The 17,818-nt window shown below is 42.2% G+C and overlaps 1 protein-coding gene across 3 annotated transcripts in view; it reads left to right on the top strand.

Moving 5' to 3' along the window:
- The window catches only part of ranbp10 (RAN binding protein 10), a 217,261-nt gene that overhangs the window by 168,339 nt on the left and 31,104 nt on the right, over window positions 1-17,818 (top strand). For all 3 annotated transcript variants that reach the window (XM_072518333.1, XM_072518331.1, XM_072518332.1), the window contains exons 8-11: window positions 186-294; window positions 1,059-1,207; window positions 9,954-10,152; window positions 12,639-12,763. In XM_072518333.1, coding sequence (XP_072374434.1) covers window positions 186-294; window positions 1,059-1,207; window positions 9,954-10,152; window positions 12,639-12,763 — 582 coding nt within the window. The remainder of the gene's footprint in view (window positions 1-185; window positions 295-1,058; window positions 1,208-9,953; window positions 10,153-12,638; window positions 12,764-17,818) is intronic.

The raw sequence follows: 17,818 nt of genomic DNA, 5'->3' as shown, positions 1-17,818 counted from the left end.
GGGAATGGTTTCCAAACAGCAGTTTCTGACAAAGCTGTTTCTCCTGCAGTACAAGATTGGATGGGGTCACTAATGTTCCAACATTTTAGAAAGAAAATATTTTTAAAATATTATTTTTAAACAAAAATGGAAAGAATGAAATTGGGCTTAATCAGTAAATGCAGTCATCGCCTTCTCTCTTTCAGGAATACAGAAGCTAGTTTTAGCAGGGAGAGTGGGTGAAGCTATAGAAGCAACACAGCAACTATATCCTGGGCTGCTTGAGCGTAACCCAAACTTGCTCTTCATGTTAAAGTAAGTACATTCATACACCAGATTTGCAATGCATTTGATTGAAGATGGCATGTGGCCAGTGGAGGTTGTGGTTTCACCCAAAAGCAGGCTCATTGCTGAAAGTACATCTATGGTGCATGCCTGATGGACTTACTGGGAGGCACAAATGATTTACAACTTCGGGCCATTAGAATGCAATCTGAGCTGGTCAATGTCCGTTAAGTGTGAACAGGGCAGCTTGATGAACAGAGTGTGGGAAATCTGGCTACTCCATGGATGATCGGAGCTGGAATTGATGGTAACGCTTGGAGGGGTTGGGGTAAAGTGTGCAGGAATAGGGTATGCATAGCAGCATGGAACAGTACTTGGTGGGCCAGGCGGAGCATTTATGGTCTTTTGGCTTCTTAAAAATCCGCCAGAGTTTTTAAGAGCATAGTCTAGCGGTCTTTTATTGGAACAACAGTTAAGTTGCTCACCACCTGGTAAAAATAGTTGTGCACCTCGCATGTTCTGCTCATTTATACTTGCAAAATTACAAATGGGGTCCTTTAGCCTGGGTAGGACTCTGATTTTCATGTGCATGTAGCTTTCCTGCCTGTTTCAACAAGTGGTCTTGGACGTCCAAAGGACCACTTCTGTTCCCTTGGCATTATTGTCTACTGCATCATTTGTAAACAGCTGGCACTTTAAAATCACTCTTGGGATGTTTTCGATTTATTTTGATTCTTTCATGCTGTCTGTTATTTTGTTTTGCTCCGGGATTACTCTTTGCTAATTTTGTGTAGGTGTCGGCAGTTTGTGGAAATGGTGAATGGTACAGACAGTGAAGTGCGCTGTTTCAGTGCCCGTAGCCCCAAGTCCCAAGATAGCTACCCTGGATCACCCAACATGAGCCCTAGGCATGGAACTAATAACTCTCACCTCAACAATGCAGGTACAGTACTGATCCATTTCTGCCCTTCAGTTCAGGCAATTTGTTATTTAAACTCTATGTGCATTGGTGTTTCCGGAGACTTGGGCACATAGGCAATCTGCCTAAATAATAGCATTTATTAAATTTCTGCTAACCAGATGGTGAAGTAGGAAGCCAGATACCAATCTTTTATGAAGACAAATTTATTTACAGGAATCAACATTACAAATGTTTGTCTCCTTAACCAACGCCCAATGTCCAAGAAACCTCTCTTGATTGTCTTTTGAGTGCAGCAGTAAAAGAAATTAACAGCCCCTTAAAGGAGCACTGTAACAAAAATCAAAAAGTCTGACTCCCGTGAGACCCGAATCCACAATCTGTGAATGTCTTATCTGCCATTGACCAGAAGTCCAAGCACTGGCCATTGTGCCGCAGAGCCACACAAGCCTATCTTTAAACTCATTTTTAAAAAGTATATCAATTAAACAAATGCTTTATAAAATTGACAACCCCATAAAGGGACACTATTACAAAAGCAGAACTTTCAAAGGAAACTTATCTAATTAAACCAAAGTGTAATTCCTGGGATTGACTCTGCACTCCAGGCTTATGTGCTCAAGATACTTAATCAGTGTCCCCTGACTGTATACCATTGACCTTAATTGAATTAACATACCGTAAACAAATTCCCTTTTGGAAATCAAAATTTACAATATAAATAGTACTTCAAAACAAATCACAGAAAAGAGTACGAAAGAAAAACGATTTTCCATATTCTGCACACCACATCATAATGCAATTTATCCCTCTTCTGGGACCTCCAATAGTCACTTCGTGGAAGCATTTTGTAAAACAATTGATGACCTGCATCAACCAGTTTATCTTGGAGATTTATTTTTTCCTAACATTTCTCCACTAGCAAGGTCGATCCTTATCTTTTTTTCCAGTCACACCTTTTGTTGAATGTACATTATCCCATAGGGAACGATTAATGATGTAACATTCAATGGATAAACTATTCTCAGAAAATCCCTTTTTATAGAATTTCCCCTCAAATATTTGAGAAGTAAAACCCCATAACTGTTTCTTCTACAAGAGCCACTGTTACTGCAACTATAAGACCATAAGTCATTGGAGCAGAATTTGGCCACTCGGCCCATCGAGTCTGCTCCGCCATTCAATCATGGCTGATATGTTTCTCATCCCCATTCTCCTGCCTTCTCCCCATAACCCCTGATCCCCTCATTAATCAAGAACCTATCTCTGTCTTCAAGACACTCTGTGATTTGGCCTCCACAGCCTTCTGTGATAAAGAGTTCCACAGATTCACCACCCTCTGGCTGAAGAAATTACTCCTTATCTCAGTTTTAAAGAATCGTTCCTTTAGTCTAAGATTGTGTCCTCTGGTTCTAGTTTTTCCTACAAATGGAAAGATCCTCTTCACGTCCACTCTATCCAGGCCTCTCCGTATCCTGTAGGTTTCAATAAGATGCCCCCTCATCCTTCTAAACTCCAATGAGTACAGTCCTAGCGTCCTCAATCTTTCCTCAACTAAAGTATTTTTGACCGCCTTTTTATTTTCTTAGCTTCCCAGGCCAAATGACAGCATTTTCCATTTCACCCACCAAATAAATATTTAAAGCCAGCAGTTCTACACCAGCTAGAAGATTGACATGACAAGTGTCACTAAAATTGACTAACTTCACAGCCTTTGGGTCCCCCAGGCTGGAAACTTGATGCGCATCTCTCTGTATTAATTTTTAGAATATTTTATTTTCCCTTAAAACATCTCCAACTGTAGCGTGTTTCTTCATAATACTTAGTCCCAATACATAAACTGGTATCTGGCGTTGTTTGAGAGCATAGCCAATTCAATTATCCATCAAGCCTCTTAACTGCTCTGCTTCTTCTTTAGATGTAACAACTTTCTGTGACGACACATTTTAAAAGATACAAAGAAGACTTTTATAGATAAGTTTGTTGTTTCCAATTTACCCCAAACATATTCTGCTTAATGTCTAAATACATTGAAAGACCCCCCCCCACCCACTAAAGCCTGACTTCCAACCTTGAATTCTCCTTTAATCTTACTTATAACTGATTGCTCTAATTCCATAGCACCTCCCCATTGAAAATCATCAACACGAATCATAAAGGTGCCTAAGAGCTTCCCTTTGTGGTACCAGTAGAACATTGCTGGATCTGTTTTCAGTTGAATGCAGCTTACTTTCAGCAAGATGAATCTAACCAAGAAATAATATACCCTCGACGCCTCATTCATTCCATAAATGCATTTGTTCAATTTCCACAACTTGCTTTCTCCCTCGCTTGCCTCTTTAGGCTGTTTTGGAAACAATTCTCTCTGAATTTTCTTTCCATGCCAAAATGTGGCTTTTATATCGATTGACAAGAATATGTGGTCAAGAGAGCTAAGAAAACTGTCAGGATTTCTTTTCCCACTGTGGGGCAGTCCATTCTAAAATCTTGATATCAAGTCACTCTTCAAAACCCTGAGCCACTAGTCGCACTTTTTTAGCCTTACAAGTCCCTACTGGGATGACTTTTGCCTTGCACGTCTATCTATATGATAAGGTTAGCTGTCTGAGTCGACTCCAAATTCCTTCCAAGCATTTAACTCTTTATTTTGTCTCTCTTGTTAATTTGCCTTTTAATTTGCTGGCAGCCACCAAAATTTCCTGGTCATATTACTTCTGTTTCTCCCTAAAATAGTCACACCCCTCTATTCACTGACTCTATCACCAGAGTGTCCGCTCTAGGCAGTTGTCCTTTGGATATGATGGCCCTGTCCTGTGTGACCAGTTGATAAGGCCGACCCCCCATCACAAAAAAAAACACCTGAAGTGAATTCTGTCTGGACCATTCATGCCAAGGTAGTTGTTAATTAGCATTTTGGTTGATTAGTTAAGATTTTTTTTGGGGGGGAAATATTTTTATTGAATATCTTTAATTTACAAACAAATACAAAAACATAACACAAAAACAAGAGCAGCCCCAACAGTGACAAGCTTTTTAAAATACATAACAAATGGTTGCCATCTTATATAGAACCACCCAATCGACCCCTCAGTGTGTATTTAACTTTTTCCAAATACAAAAATTCCAGGAGGTCCCCAGCCATACCGAGGCACTGGGTGGAGAAGTTAACCTCCACTCCAGCAGAACCCGAGGCGAAGGCTAAAACATCTGCCTCCGCTTCCGCCTGCAACTCTGGCAACTCTGACACCCCAAATATGGCCTCTCGGGAACCAGGCTGCAGCTCCCTGTATTATTGGCCAGGGTTTAGAGAACCCCAAAGTGTATCATGGAGTTCATCTGACCCACAACTTTTAATAGATTGTGGTATGGGGAGCACACAGCCCACTCTACAGGTGTGGTAAAGCAGAAATGGAAAAGTATTTTTTAAAGCAAAACAATGTTTATTCTATTAACTCAAGTTAACCTTTTTAAAACATACAGTGAACATCTTACCAACCATTAATTCAAATACAACCCCCAAAGAATACAACACTCAGTAATCCTTAAGCTGTCCTTTTAACATCCATAAGACTTGAAAAAGAACTTTTAACAGAAGCACATCAGGTTAAAGTCACTACTGAGAGCAGTTATTAGTTTTAAATCGTCAATCGATTTACAGTTTTTCAATTACAGAGAGAGACTAATACCCCTTCTGGCTGTGACTGCAGCTATCCAGCTCTGAAAACGAAACTAATTAAAACACACCCTGCAGGAAACAGCCTAAAACGAAAGTTAAAAAGCTGACAGACAGCTCAGCTGCACCCACACTCTGACATCACTGATAAACACCCATTTCTTAAAGATACATTTCTTAAACACCCATTTCTTAAAGGTACTCTCACGTGACACCTGCCTAAGATCACCGACAAGGTGCCGAAGAAAGAACCTCAAAGGTTTGTTAACTTAGGACCTGCCTGGAACATATGTATGTGATTTGCTGGGCCACTCTCACATCATTCGCACTTATCTTCTCCACTTATCCCCCCATACACCCAACCCTTCTGTGCCCTTGTTAAGTATGCCCTATTCACCACCTTCAGTTGTATGAGCCCAAGCCTCGCACACTATGATGTGGCGTTCACCCTTCGTAAAGCCTCAAACACACCCCTCCTGCACTTCATCCCCTAGTTCCTCCTCCCATTTTGCCTTAATCTTCTCCAATGAGGCGCCATCCTCTGCCAGCAGCCTCCCACAGATGCCTGAAGTGTTACCCTCCTCCAACCTGGCCAGCGACAGCACCCTCTCCTCCAACAATGCGGGTGGCACAACCAGAAGACTTTAAGCCTGTATGAGCCCGAGCCTTGCACACGATGACGTGGCATTCACCCTCCGTAAGGCCTCACAGCACACCCCCTACTCCACTTCCCCTTGCAAGTACCTGAACGCTTTCCAACTGCGCGAGCCCGTACTTCTCCACTCACTCCCCCAAACTCGCAAACTGCCCCTCCAGGAACAAATCTCCCATTACTGCCGCTCCCTTATCCTCCCATCCCCTTAACCTTAGCATCCACCCTCGCCAGCTCAAACATATGGTTGTCCCTGATCGGTATCATCCTCGATCTTTTCCTTGCTTTAAAGTGCGACCGTAATTGCCTCTATATTTTTAGCATAGACATCACCGCTGTGTTCCCCGAAAACTTCCTCTGGGAGAAAGAGACCAGGGCTGTCACCAGCACCCACAATGCCCCCCCCCCCCCCCCCCCGCCACACACACACCAACCCCCACCACCATCAACCCAACACCTTTTCCGCATTCGCCACCCAATAATAGTAAAGCAGGTTCGGCAGCCCCAACTCCCTTGACTGCCGGTCCCTCTGTAGGATCACCCTTCGTATCCTCGCCACCTTCCCAGCCCATGTAGATGACAAAATCATGCTTTCCACCCCAACAAAGAACGCCTTTGTTAGAAGTACCGGAAGGCATTGAAACAGTGGCAAGATATTCATCTTCACCGGTTACATTCACCCTGCTCACCAAGCTTGTAAAATTTAACTTCCGAAGCTGCACTCAATCCCTTGCCACCTGAAATGTGAGTTTGTCAGCCTGAACAACAAAGCCCCCATATTAGTCAGAACTTTCGTCCCAATTCAGTTTATACCCGGAAAAAGCTCCGAACCACTATATTATCCCCATTATGACCCCCATCATCAGGACCAGATCCGTGACGTACAGCAACAGGCCGTTAGCATACGGAGACGCAGTAGCCTGAGCTTACATTATTTGTCCGGACATTAGTCTGTGTCTCCTGGTACAACAACTTAACCCACAACACAAACTTCGGCCCTATCCCGAATCACTCCAGCACCGCAAACAGATACCCCTGCATCCAACACCACAATCACTTCCTGCTCATCCCCCTCTGCCTGCGACAGCACCACATTCAACAGTACATTGGAAAACAATTGCCTACCCTTCACGAATCCCATCTGATCCTCCCTGATGACATGCGGGAGACACCCCTCCAACCTGAGCGGCAACACCTTTTGCTAAAATCTTTGCGACCATGTTCAACATGAGATTGGTCGGTATGACCCACATTCCACCGGGTCCTTCTCTTTATTCAAAAGGAGTGAAATGGAGGGCTGACTCATCGTTTCTGGGAGCACTCCCTGAGCCACCACATCCTCAAATGCTTCTCCCTGCCGCTGGACCAACCTGTCCGTGAACTTTTTATAAAAATCCCACCGGGAACCCATCCTGTCCCGGTGCCTTTCCCGTCTGCATATTTCCAATTACCTTCATGACTTCCTTTGCCCCAGCAGCTCTTCCCTCCCAGTCCTCCTCCACCACCCTTGGACACTCCAACCCCTCCATAAAAATCAACCTCGTCCGAATCATCCTCTGGAGGTTCCGAGCTGTATAACATTTTGTAAAACCCCTCAACCACTCTTATTCACCTTCTGAGGCCAAAACCAACTCACCCCCTCTCCTGTATCTGAATGATTTCCCAGGGTGCCATCTGCTGTCTCATCTGGCATGCCTGCTGGCCTTCTGCCCATTCTCATAAACTGCCCCCCTAGCCTGTCTCAACTGCCGTGCTGCCTTACCCGTGGACATCAGGTCAAACTGTGCCTGCAACAGCTTCCTGCTCGCCAAAAGGATCTTCCAAATACTTCCCATTCACTTCCAAAAACTCATCTACCAACCGCTGGAGTTCTTCCCTCGCTTCCCTTTCCCCCTGTACCTTGTATGCAATCGCCTCCCTCACCACCACCTTCAGGGCTTCCACAACACCAACCTCCCCATTCCTATTGAACTCTCCATAATCTCCAACATCGTGGCCATCTTTACACAAAAGTACCGCTAACAGCCCCGCATCCAAACTTCACGCCGGCCGTCGAGCCATCCCCTCCTTCAAAACCACATCCACAGGGTGCAGAGCATGGTCAGCAATTGCAATCGCAGTATACTCTGCTTTCCTTGCCCCTGTGATTTGTGCCTTTTTCATGGAAGGCTTGTTCGGCAAGGGTATCTCACTAGAGACTATATAAGTACTAATAAAGTGTAAAGTGGCTTGCCTCAGCTATTTGCAGGAAGTCATTTTAGTGACCTCAAATGTGTTGTCATCCCTGAACTAAAAACCAATAGAACCTTCATACTCTAACCTTACTTCGATATTTACTACTGAGTGAATCAAAATAACATTTCAACCAAGCTGTGCCACACGTTGTCAATGTACAACCATAATCTCGTATGGTTCAATAAAACAGATTTATGACTAATACAGACTAAAGCTTCTTTGGGCGAGTACATTTCCATCAGACTGATCGTTAACATCATCTTCAACTTTGGAATGTATCGCTTCAAATCTCCTGATTATTGCATAATGGTATTTTGAGTCACATCTGTTAACTGTTCCTTGGGCATTTGGGGTTCATTTGTCTATTATTGCTACCCCAATCCTGTCATTGTTGTGATATACAGATCGGCCAAAAGTGTTTTCATCCTCATTCCTTCTGTCTGTAACTTCCATTGTGCTGATGCCTGCACCTAGTCTCTGAATGATCTCGAAAGGACACCTCATAGAGCCCTGCACCCTTTGCAGGATATCCCATTTGCACCATCAAGGCCACTGGAAATTATTGCTTCCCTATAAACATTTTTACAGCAGTAGATAATTGATCCAAAGGGTGTCTTTCTGTGAAACATATGGTCAGTTAAGACAGGAGCTTTCCTATATACGACACCTTGGCACAATGCAGCAATTTAAATGAAAGCACTGAATAAGGACTCTCCAAATTGAATTTCTGCAATCTTTTAATACTATCTTAAAGTCCATGTTATATTCCTCTGGACTAAGCTTTCTCTTTCAAAATCTACCCAAGTCTGACTATGCCTCATAGGCATCTTATTGATGATCTTTCTTGTAAATTTCACCCATGAAGCTTAATAGAATATTAAAACCTTCATCAGTATCCAAATGACAGGCATCCAGCTCTCACAATACTTGAATACTCATTTTACTTTGGTAGGAAATGACAATGCCAAGGCCACAACTTGTTTTCTCCGCAGTAAGGACGTAATCCATCCCCACCATTTCATCACCACTGGTCTTAAAGTTCATATTTGGAATACATTGGTGGGTAATTATAGCCTGACTATTTGCATTTGCTTCCAGCCATTCTTCGCCCAAGTAACTCTGATTGCAATCTCCTGGCTTTTTTTTTTAAAAATCTTCACCGTTCGACAGCCGTTCTTTGTTACTATGTTAGACCTCTGATAGCCAGATGGTGAAGTGGAAACCAAATGCCAATCTTTTACTTAATAAATTTATTTGCAGAGTGAAACATTCCAAATGCCATCTTCCGCCCTGACCCTGAGAAGTCTCTCTTAAATGTCCTCCAAGGTATTTAATCAATCCATGCCCACCACCACTATATCTTTAATCTTATAATTTATAATAACCTTTATTGTCACAAGTAGGCTTACATTAACACTGCAATAAAGTTACTGTGAAAAGCCCCCTAGTTGCCACATTCCTGTTTGGGTACACAGGGAGAATTCAGAATATCCAAATCACCTAACAGCACATTTTTCGGGACTTGTGGAAGGAAACCAGAGCACCCTGAGGAAACCCATGCAGACACGGGGAGAATGTGCAGACTCCACACAGATAATACAATTAACATACTGTTAACCATATTGATCTTTTATGGCAGTGAGGAACAGTGATTACTTTTCAAAATTTTTCCTCTGCCACTTCATGATGGGAAACCAAGACTAGGATGGTCCCACATTTGTTACATAATATTCACAGCCCTGATCCCCAGCTACTATAATTGCCAAAAATAAGGAGCAGCATTTTATTTATTGCAAACATGACTCTGAAATTCATGTTCTGAAGATCAAGCCCAAGATTCATCCAGTGATCTTTCTGCACCAGGCCAACGTGTTTCTAGTTCTCTCAGCTGTTGGGATTTGGTCTGTTTTGCTATTGTAGTACTGCATAGATTGTTGCCTTGCACAGGCAAGGAAGCACTCTCCATGCCACACGGGTATCTTGGGTGTCCACATTAATCCTGAATTTCTGATCATGTGTCTCCACATTTGCGGAAAAATAAATATTGAGCTGGATAAGGCTTTCGGTCAGAAGGATCTTCTTAGCCTACTGATCAAGGAGCAGACCATGACTGTTAAAAGGATAAACATAAAAATGATCAAACTCAATTTAAGGAATGTTCATGAGATGCACCTTTTTCTATACTTAAAAATTTATTTTCTGGCTTGCAGGAGCAGATAGCCCAAACTGCAGCAATGGGGTTGTGCCGTCAAAAAGCAAACCAGTACACAATAAATATCCAGCTATAAGTTCCTCATCTTCATCTTCTTCGTCCTCTTCCTCACCCTCCTCTGTAAACTATTCTGAGTCCAATTCTACAGACTCTTCCAAATCGCAGCAGCACAGTAGTACAAGTAACCAGGAAACCAGGTATGTCTATCGCAATCCTAACTGCAATCAAACCAAATGTTTATGATTTTTTAATAAAAGTGGTGGCAGTGACTTTGTGAATTATTAACATGGTAGTTAGTTGTCCATTGTATTCTGTGATCTGTGAAGTGACCAAAACATTGTTAAAAGTTGTTAAATCCCTTTTTAACAATACAAATGGAAGTTGACATACAGTCATTATAAATCGGGGATCCTGAGCTCCTATGATGTGAAATGGTGTTATCTAAATGCAACCTGTTTCTTTCTGCAAATCTAAAGTGCAGTGTTGGAGCTACTGTAGGCATAACGTTGATCACAATGATGTGTGAACTAATGTGAGATAGTTATGGTATGCTTGCAAAATCAAACTCCAGATGGTTTCTTCCCCTACAACCTGATGTATCTGTGCATTTGTGACTACACAGCACAATGTCAGAGCTTGTGTCCTAGCAGGAAGAATGCTGAAACATATCAAACTGGTGATGGTTTGTGAATCTGTACTATCTTACCAGTCTTCTACTTTATAACAGAATTTCATTATCAAATCGGCAGAGTTGTCAAGTACAGGAAGACACTAAAGAACATTTTTTAGGATGTAAGAGTGTTGTGTGAAGTATGAGTCATGATCATGTTCTGTTTTCAGCCTTCCAACTCAAAACAGTCTTTAAAACGCTACAGCAGAAAGGAGAGAAGAACTATGGGGCAAACTAGTACCTATTTGAAATAGAAGCAGAAGATGCTGGGCATAATCTGGTCTGTCAGCATATGTGGAGAGTTGATCCTGAAGTACAATGTTTTTCTCTCTCTCTACAAGTGCCGTTGAACCTACTGAATATTTCCAGTCTTTTCCCTTTTTATTTCAGATTTCCAGAATCCACAATTTTGCTTTTATATTAGCAAATATAGTGGGAAGCTGTAGCTTTGTCACATTTGGAGCTGAATCAATTTCATTTTTTTTCTATGAAAATCAAAAAGATAAAGATTCTTGAACTAAGTTTTTCTAATATGTACCTGCTGAGATTTAGAATTTCCAGGTCTTCACTTTGTGCACTCTTGTGACGCACAGTTCAATATGTACAATGTGCCTGATCCCAGTTAAAACCAGAAAATGATTGGCCAAGTCAGTAGGGTATTTTGACAATTCATACCCAGTCTCATTAGCTTTGTATTAGAGAAAGCTGTGATTGATTTATGAGGCTAAATTGTTTTTGATTTATTACCACTGTGAAAATACCTGTGCTTCATGACTGTGAATTGTGTGCTGATTTTAAGAGGAAAATCAGTCATTGCATATAGTGAGTTAGTACACTTCTTTCTCACCACTGATACCTGGGCTGAATTTTCCTGTCGACTTCAGGACTTCAACATTGGATCATAAAGCAAGTCCTGAGCCCGCAGTCTGGGCAGCAGGACCAGATCAATGATTTTTACTGCAGATAACCTAATGTTTGGCTGCCTCAGGGCTCTTCATCCAATTAAGAATGACAGACGGGTGCCTGATGCTGCCAGGCATTCACAGGACCGGCAATTCTGAAGCCTCCGCAGTGTGTGGGTGCTACTAAGTAAGGCAGGTCGCAGTCATTGGGGATACCTCGCGTTTGAGGCTCCCTCGAAGAAGCAACCTAAAAATAAAAATTTGGGAAAGCTTGGGGTGGGGGGTGGGGGGGGGGGGCGCCATTTGCAAGGCAAACCACTTCTTGAGGGATTGCGGACCCTGCCGACTGCACTTGACCACTTACCCTCTCCTCCTCTCTCCCCCCCCCCCCCCCCCCCCTCCCCGTTCTGTGATGCCTCAGGCTCTGACAGGGAAGCTGCCTCTGCAAAGCTGGTGGCCTGTCTACACAGCAGGGGACACTCGCTGTCGGGAAAATGCTAGAAGTCTCATAAAATTATCTTTAATAGGGCCGTTAATTATGTAGATTGGGTGCCCGCCTTGCAGCCCACCATTGGGACAAGTTTCCCGGCAGCAGGACTGTCAAGAAGGAAGCCATCCCAACCCATGTTCCCCCTGCTATTTTATTGGAAACATCCCAACTCCACCATCAGTTCCTAACACCTAGGAGCCAGTAGTATTCTGCATCTGGATGTGTGGAGAAAAACTCCTTTTGAAAAAGAAGTGTTGCATGCCCAATTAACTTGATAGAGGCCTTATGTCTGAGATTCCCCTCCTGGTGAGTTGCCGGTCATAATAAATAATGCGATCAGTCAAATGCCCTCTGCTACCCCTCCACTAAAAAAGATGCCAACCTAAATTGGAAAAAGACTTCTGGCCTGTTTTCATGCATGTTTGAACAACCTGGCTGTAGGCCTCTTGAGTGAAGGTAGAAGAAGAAAAAGATGAAAATCTAGCTTTTTATGTTTTGCTGGGGTTGGAAAATGCCTGTTCTTCATAACTGGTGCCCATCTCAATAGACCTGCATCTGAAAGACCCATTGAAGTGGATTGGAAAATTTTGCCACCTGATTTTGTGTGTTATTGTTCAACAGCGACAGTGAAATGGAAATGGAACCAGAGCACTACACCAACGGAGTCTTGGAAAACACCTCCACTAGAATAATGAATGGCAACTATAAGCACGAAGAAATCCTGCAGACGGATGAGTCCAGCATGGGTAGGATGAGGCAGAGGGCAGGGGCATGCATGCTGTGAGAGCGAAAGAAGGGACAGGTGTTGGATCTGTAGACAAATGTTTGAGAAGGGACAATGTGAGGAAGAATCTGTGCAAACTGAACACGTGTATGAAGAGTTAGCAAAGTGAGATTCTGCAGTCAACTATTTTTTGTCACTTTTTTTTCCCAGACCCACAGTGCTCCTTTTCCTGGCTTTAGTCCCTCCTTGAATCCAGCTGCTCTGTCATGGTCTGTCCTAAAAGTGGAATTTATCCACTCTTCACCCAAGAATTGTGAACCCATCACCACCAAAAGGAATACATAACTGAGATTTTTGAATCATCTCTTTGATCACAAGGCTGACTGCATCAACATTCCCAAAGCTGAGCAATCTTTTGTTCTGCCTGACATGCTGTACCCTCTGGATCTGCTGCTGCTTCTTTAGCCCTCCATCATCCTTTGTGACTGAAGGATGCTAGATGGCTTTCAATATGTACCCATGTTCCTTTTGTCCTCCACAACAAGTAGTAATGTAAATTCCATGATCATGAGATTCTTCATCCAGCTGATCAGGTGTAAAGCTATCACTGTAAACCGTAAGCGACTGCACACTAATGGAATCAAAATGTAATAAAGCACCGATGGGAGTCATTTAGCTTATCATGCTTTGCTGGCTCTTTGGTGGGGCAATCCAATAAGGCCCAGTGTCAGATACCTTTTTCACTTCAGGTAACTATCCAGTTCATTATCATTGAATCTGCTTCCAGCACCCTTTCTGGCAGTGTATTCCAGATCACAACAGCTCACTTAATTTAAAGAAAAGTGTTCCTTATGTTTCCTCTATTCTTCTGCCAACCTCCATAAGTCTATGTCCTCTGATTGCTAACTCTTTTGCCACTGGTAAGAGTTTCATTTGATTTACTCTATCAAAACTGTTGAGAATTTTGAACACCTCTGTTAAAGTGTCCTCCACTTCGAGGAGAGCAACGTCAATATCTTCAGTCTCTACGTGTAACTGAAGACCTCCACTCCACTATTTCAGTAAATCTTTTCTCCAACTCTGAAGAGCCTTGACATCCTTCCTGAAGTGTGATGTAACGATTGAATGTAAGAGTAAAGCAGAAGCCTAACTAGTTTTTAAAAAATAAATACAGGGTTAGCATAACCGCCTTGCTTTTGTATTCTACTATTTCTAAAACTAATGATTCCATCCGTGTTCCTAACTTCTCAACTTGATCCACCAGCTTCAAAGATTTGTGTACGTACATTCCCAGTCTTCCCCTGTTCTACACCACTTTTAAAATTGTACCATTTACTTTAGATTGTCTCTTTTCATTCTCTTACCAAATTGTAACACTTCGCACTTGCATATTACATGGTATTAGGCAGCGTATACGGCATAGGAATAGGTAATTCACCCAAACAACTCTGTGCCAATGTTTATGGTCCCCCCAAATCTTCATATAAAGCTATCAAAATATCCTTTTGTTCTTCTTTTCCAAATATGCTTATGTAGCTTTCTCATCCATTCATCTGTACTAGTCACCGCAACTACTTGTTGTGGATTTCATCATTCTTACCACTCTCTGGGTAAAGACGTTTCTCCTGAATTCTTCTATTAGTGACCAACTTGTATTTATGGACGCTAGTTATGGTCCCCTGCAAAGGAAGCATCATATGTACATATGCTCAATCAAACCTTTTCATAATCTTAAGACTTCTTGAGATTTTTATCAGGTCACCCCTCCGCCTTCTGTTGTGATTAATACCAGGACTGAGTGGGTATATCTTTTTAAGTAAATCTTTCTTGTACCTTCATTCCTTTTATAAAATGGAGGCCAGAACTGTTCACAGTGCTACTCAAAGTGTGATCTAACCAAGTTCTTATAAAAGATTGAAATAACTACTGTGTTTTTTAGTGTTGTTGAAATGGACAGCATTGCTTTGTTTGCTTTTTACGGCCATATTTACCTGAATCACTGTTTACAGCCACATTAAATTTTATCTACTGTATGGTCTTTTTCACTAATGCTCCTGAAATATGCAGCTTTCTCCTAAATATTTACTACTTATCCAAGTTTCATGTCATCTGTGGACTCTGAAATTCCATCCTGTATACCCAAATCCAGATCATTAATGTACAGGTACGATGTCCAAAATCCAGCACTGTAGGGACCATGACCCATTCTGGATTTTGGATCAGGTAATCGGGCAAGGCACTATTTTTACCAGCAAATTGAGGCCTAATTTCCTGCAGGTTTTTTTATGTCCGACCCGATGGATTCCTGTGGTGGATTCAAGATTGAGTCTGTGGGTCTTGGAGGTTCAACTAAAATGAAAAGCTTTATTTAGAAGATGTTAATGCTGCAGGCTGCAATGTTCGACTGCTCACTTGCCCACACAAATAATCGATGATGTCACACAATCATTCTCTTAAAGTGCCCTTGTTCGACTAAAAGGCTGCTTGTGAGGAAACACTGGGAATACACATTTCCTCCCTTTCGAATCAAAAGTCCCTGACACAATAAACAGTATAACATTAATAATCAATTAGCAACATGAACAATCAGTCAGCAACAGCAGTCAATACTTCTGACGTTCCAGAGGTTGTCAGCAAACCTCGCACATCTGTTTGCTGCAACCTCTGGTGTCATTGGCTTGGTGTGAATGTTGTTAGTGGTTATCTTAAACCAGAGTTGATGTAGTGTTCTGAGGTTGACTCTGTTTGATTTGCAAGTGCGATGCTGTTCTCCCCAATTGGTTCAGTTAGTTTCAGGTTCTTGGGAATCTCTTGGCACAGCTGGATTTGGACTGTCGGTTCTGCATCTGACGGGTTGGTTGTTGTCACCAAAAGTTGATCTGCAATCCATATTACATCATCTCAGGTTTTTACCATGTAGGAGACTGGTCCTGTCTGTGATAAGATAGTGGCAGGGATCCACTTTTCACTTGATATAATCTCTTGCCAGAACCACTTGACCCTGCGAAAAACACAATACATTTTGCCTTGTTCTCTCTCCGTATGACCTGATTCCTGTTGCTTGTTCTCAACAATTTATTTTGTCCTGGGTGATTTTAGCAAATTACATTGAACCATTAACAACGCTAGAGAAACTTGGGTTGTTGAATGCACAGTATTCCTGTACATGAGCAGGAATTGACTCAAATGTTAACTTGTTCTCTGGTTAACTTTAACAAATGTTTCATCATCTGTACAAATGTTCTGCCAGCCCATTTGTGACAGTGTGATTGGAGCAGACCGAATGTGTTGAATTTCTTTTTAACTTTTTAAAATCTTTATTGTCATAAGTAGGCTTACATTAACACTGCAATGAAGTTACTGTGAAAAGCCCCTAGTCGCCACATTCCGGCGCCTGATCGGGTACACAGAGGGAGAATCCAGAATGTCCAAATTACCTAACAGCATACGGGACTTGTGGGAGGAAACCGGAGCACCCGGAGGAAACCCACGCAGACACTGGGAAAACATGCAGACTCCGCACAGCGACCGAAGCTGGGACGCTGGTGCTGTGAAGCCATAGTGCTAACGGCTATGCTACCGTGCTTCTGAACTCTTGGGATATAAATTGCGGTCCATTATCACTCACCAGTTGTTCAGAGTAACCAAATCTGCTAAAGATTTCATACAATCGCTCAATTGTTTTGTCCGATGACGTTGACTTCATGACGGCAACTTCAGGCCATTTCGAATGAGCATCGACCAGAAAGAGAAACATGCCCCCTTCAAACGGTTCGGTCTAATCAACATGTATTATTATCAGGCCACTTCTGGCCATTCCCACAGGTGCAACAGGGCTAATGGTGGCAGTTTCTGCAATTCCCGCTTTCTTCTCGATTTTGGCATCTTGCCCCAGTCACCAGAAGTAGCTCCTGGCTACTTCTATGAAGTAGCGCCTTCATCCTTACAATGCCACAGTGGCCTTTGTGTAATTGGTTTAATACACATTTTCTTAATAATGATGGAATGATGACTCTCATTCCCCAGAGGAGACAATCTACCTGTATGGATAATTCAAGTCTTTGGATGGAATATTTAACTTTAACTCAGTTTTTTCTTGAAGTCATGCCTCAAAGCACCATGTTCATAACCTCTGACAGTACTGGATCACTTGCATGCTTCTTCTTGTCCTGTGGTTATAGGAGTGTTATCTACTCGAGGTAGAAAATGTTTTCACACAAACTGCTTATCAATGAACTATTTGATAAGAGTAGTCGGAAGAGTCCAACAGCATTGCCTTGAAGGTTTGACTGACGATACTTGATCATGTATGTGTGTGCTGATGAGAACTATACCCATTTCTGCATTCTGCTTACTACCAATGATGGAATCCTGGTATGAGGATAACAAAATGAATAGCAGTCCTCATGCCAACCACTGGGGAACACTTGAATTATTCCTTTCACCTGTAAACCAACCTTTAATTCACTGCTAATCTCCATTTTCTGTCTCAGCCAGTTTTCTTATCCACTCTGCCATTGTCCCTTTAAATCTCCATAGGCTTTAATCTTTCTAATAAGTCTATTCTGTTATTTTTTTTGTTTTCTGAAAATCCATAAAAGCACCATCTATCGCACTAAGCCCATCAACCCTGTCCATTGCTCTGGCAAAAGACTGTCTCAGTCAAACAATATTTGCCTTCAACAAATATTTGCTGATTTTCATTTATTAGCCCATACCTTTCCAATTAATATTGTCTCTAAAAGCTTCCCCACCACTAACGGTAGACTAACCCCTGGCTTTATCCCTTTCTCACACAGTCCTTTGGCACCTCCCCCATATGTAAAGAAGGTTGTGACCAGCTTTAATTTCCTCCAGTAACTTTGAATGCATTCCACCTGGACCAGGTGACTTTCCTACTCTCCGTATTCCCAGCCATTTAAATATATTTTCCCTATCTTTATTTTGTATCCAATATTGCTTTACATTCTTCACTGCAACATCCATTTCGCTACCAAATACAAGGGACTCATTTATTATTTTACATTTAGCCCCTGCCTCCAGAAAAATATCTCTTTTGGGGAAATTTGCAGTGAGT

Source organism: Scyliorhinus torazame, chromosome 10 (assembly GCF_047496885.1).
Source record: "Scyliorhinus torazame isolate Kashiwa2021f chromosome 10, sScyTor2.1, whole genome shotgun sequence".
Lineage (NCBI taxonomy): Eukaryota > Metazoa > Chordata > Chondrichthyes > Carcharhiniformes > Scyliorhinidae > Scyliorhinus > Scyliorhinus torazame.
Note: the sequence above shows the minus strand (reverse complement) of the source record. Positions and strands in the feature narration are given on the sequence as shown.